The sequence below is a fragment of the Anneissia japonica genome, unplaced genomic scaffold (assembly GCF_011630105.1).
Source record: "Anneissia japonica isolate Jap-2015-1 unplaced genomic scaffold, ASM1163010v1 scaffold4647_len11574_cov130, whole genome shotgun sequence".
NCBI classification, from domain to species: Eukaryota; Metazoa; Echinodermata; class Crinoidea; order Comatulida; family Comatulidae; genus Anneissia; species Anneissia japonica.
This window is the reverse complement of record NW_022722601.1, coordinates 3,851-7,430: the sequence shown is the minus strand read 5'-3', so window position 1 is coordinate 7,430 and position 3,580 is coordinate 3,851. Positions and strand designations below refer to the sequence as shown.

Genomic DNA, 3,580 nt, shown 5'->3' with positions numbered 1-3,580 from the left:
GATCCAGTTGATTACTGGACGTTTATGAATAATTTTAAGATCAATGTAGCATCTAAGTTATCTAATGATAACATTAAACTGCAGTACCTCCTGCAGTTATGTAAGGGTAAAGCCCGCAGTTGTATAGACAGCTGTCCTTTGATGGAATCTGGAGGCTACGATAAGGCTCTTGATATATTAAGAAAACAGTTTGGCCAGCCTCACATAATATTAAGTGCTTTGATGAGTGATATGCTTAATAGAAAGCAAATCAGTGTAGGTGACGGTGAAGCACTATGGTCACTTGTTAGCGTAATGAAGAAATGCAATGTAACGTTAACTCAAATGGGGTACACTAGCGACCTCAAAAGTACGAGCAATCTATTAAAGGTTCAATCGTTATTGCCTACTGCTTTGCAGAACAAATGGGCAAATGTAGCTCATGATATTTTAGAGAGTAGTGAACCCACATTTTTGGATATGCTTAAGTTTGTAGAAAAGCAAGCAGAAATATCGTGTAATATGTTCAGCAGAAGTGTTGGTAAAGCTGGGAGTAGATTACATACACCCAAAGAAGTAGAAAGGCCGAAAGTTAGGACTAATGTTGTTAAAACTTCGAAGCGTTCTGGGTTCATGAAGAAAGGCGAGGTCAAGCGAAAGAACCATACGCCATTAGAACCTCCCTTGGATGGTGCGTAATGGGTCCAGGGAATGCTACAAAGAAAAAACTGATCTCCAATCGAATCACTGTTTCTGTGACGAATGACCAACTGATGCAGCAGTTGCAGTGTACGTGGGAACTAGACAATAAAGGCTTAGAAGTTAAAGAAGATTCTGTTGAAGACAGAAAAGCAAGAGATATCTTAGCTACAACGACAACTTTGCTAGATACCAAACACTACGAATTAGGACTTCTTTGGAAGTATGATAGTCATCCCTTACCATGTAACAAGCCCATGGCAGAGAGTAGGTTGGCGAGTTTGAAACGTAAACTAGACCGAGATGATGACTTGAAGAGTAAATATGTCGAGACTGTAGAAACGTACATATCGAAGGGACATGCCGAACCAGTCGTAGGCCAGAAAGGTGTAGAAGGTAATGTGTGGTATCTACCCCATCATCCAGTGAACCACCCACGTAAAAACAAAGTAAGAGTGGTGTTCGATTGTGCCGCCAAATGGAGAGGTGTTTCGTTGAACGACAACTTGTTGAAAGGGCCAGAAGTAATCAGCAACTTGGTAGGCGTACTCTTAAGATTTCGGCAAGAGCGCATTGCTTTGGTAGCTGACATAGAGTCTATGTTTCACCAAGTTCATGTTAAACCAAGTGATAGGGACGTACTACGTTTTCTATGGTGGAAAGATGGCGATACTTCAAAGTCACCAAGTGAATACCGAATGACGGTTCATCTTTTTGGAGCTACATCCTCCCCGTGCTGTGCAGGGTATGCTTTGAGGCGAACTGCTGACGACAGTGAAAGCAAGCAAGTAGATGCTATTGGCAGAAGAGCTGTTGATGTGATCCGAAATGGATTTTATGTGGATGACTGCTTAACGTCCATCAGAGATACTAGTGAAGCTATAGAGTTAGCACATAAGTTGCGGAATATATTGCAAAGTGGTGTATTTCGTCTGACGAAATGGTTGAGTAGTGACCGTCAAGTTCTCGACACAATTCCAGAGACAGAAAGAGCACCATCTGTTCCTCTAAGTTTGGACCAGTTGCCGACTGAAAGGACGTTGGGAATTTGCTGGGATTCTGAGAATGATAGCTTCAAGTTTGAAGTCGAAACCAAGGACAAGCCGCCTACTAGAAGGGGAATATTGTCGGTGACCAGCTCAATCTACGACCCGCTTGGATTTGCAGCGCCATTTGTTTTATTTGCTAAGTCACTGTTGCAAACTGTATGTAGAAGAGGTTCTGAGTGGGATGAAGAACTCAAAGCACAAGAAACTGAGGTATGGAATCAATGGACCTCCAGTATCAAAAACCTACAAGACATCAAAGTTCCACGCTGGCTGAAATTAGAAAGTGCTGTCAGCATCCAATTGCACGTGTTCTGCGACGCTTCTGAAAAGGGATATGCTGCAGTCGCATACTTCAGAACAATTTCAGATAATAACAGTATTGATGTCAGCTTCGTAATGGGAAAGGCCAAGGTAACACCTTTAAAGAAAATATCTATCCCAAGGCTAGAATTATTAGCTGCAGTCTTAGCGGTGAAGTTAGATGGCATCGTAAGACGAGAGATTGCTCCTCGATTCAAGTTAACTGAGACTACTTTCTGGAGCGATTCTATGATTGTGTTAGGCTATATTAACAATGAGAGTAAGAGGTTTAAGACCTTTGTAGCGAATCGTGTGACAAGAATTAGAGAATCATCGCAACCACACCAATGGAGACATGTACGGAGTGAAAATAATCCGTCGGATGAGGGCTCCAGAGGTACTCTTAAGATAACCAAATGGGTTACAGGCCCTGACTTCTTGTCTAGCGATGACGATAACTGGCCGCAGACCTACATCACAGATACGAATATAGCTGATGATCCTGAGGTCAAACTCACAGTCTTCGCTCATACAACCAATGAGAGAACTGAAAATGCTGTATTGCAAAATTTGTCATCAAAGTTTTCATCGTGGATGATGCTACTTCGTGTGTACGCATGGGTGTTGCGTTTCGTCGAGAGAATCAGTAACAAGACGAGACCTGTTCAAGATTGCAGCCTTTCTGTAGACGAGATTAAGAACAGCGAAACTAAGATACTTTCTTGGTTACAAAAAACTGAGCTCAGTCACTGGAAAACTGACAAACGCCTGGCAAAATTGAATCCTGTTTTGATGGCTGACCTTTTAAGAGTAGGAGGCAGGATAAATCAAGCTAGGGTAAGCGAGAATATGAAACATCCTGTGATACTGCCAGCAAACACTGACATCACTCGACTTATAATCAGGCATCATCATGAAGCTATGGGCCATGGAGGTTGGGCTTCGACTCTTAATTCGATTAGAGAATGTTTCTGGCTAATGAAAGGGCGAACGGCAGTCAAATGTGCGCTGAGAAACTGCGTAGTTTGCAAGAAGTATCACGCTAAGCCAGTTAAACAGATGATGGCGAACCTACCTGCCGAGCGTATTGCCGACAACAAGCCACCCTTTACGTTCGTTGGTGTGGACTACTTTGGGCCTATCGATGTGAAGCAAGGAAGAAGTAGGGTAAAAAGATACGGGTGTATCCTGTCTCTTATACACATCTAGATGTGTATAAGAGACAGTTATTGCCTACTGCTTTGCAGAACAAATGGGCAAATGTAGCTCATGATATTTTAGAGAGTAGTGAACCCTGTCTCTTATACACATCTAGATGTGTATAAGAGACAGACGCATGGGTGTTGCGTTTCGTCGAGAGAATCAGTAACAAGACGAGACCTGTTCAAGATTGCAGCCTTTCTGTAGACGAGATTAAGAACAGCGAAACTAAGATACTTTCTTGGTTACAAAAAACTGAGCTCAGTCACTGGAAAACTGACAAGCGCCTGGCAAAATTAAATCCTGTTTTGATGGCTGACCTTTTAAGAGTAGGAGGCAGGATAAATCAAGCT

General features: G+C 42.4%; 2 protein-coding genes across 2 annotated transcripts; both read left to right on the top strand.

Moving 5' to 3' along the window:
- The first annotated feature begins 24 nt into the window (after positions 1-24).
- On the top strand, positions 25-678 carry LOC117111972. Its single transcript, XM_033255025.1, has one exon. The coding sequence runs from the start codon at positions 25-27 to the stop codon at positions 676-678; it is 654 nt and encodes a 217-aa protein (XP_033110916.1).
- Positions 678-3,194, top strand: LOC117111970 (the record flags this gene model as incomplete). Its single annotated transcript, XM_033255024.1, has 1 exon — positions 678-3,194. A coding segment is annotated over exon 1 (2,517 nt), but the record flags the coding sequence as incomplete, so codon positions are not given.
- Positions 3,195-3,580: the final 386 nt, after the last annotated feature.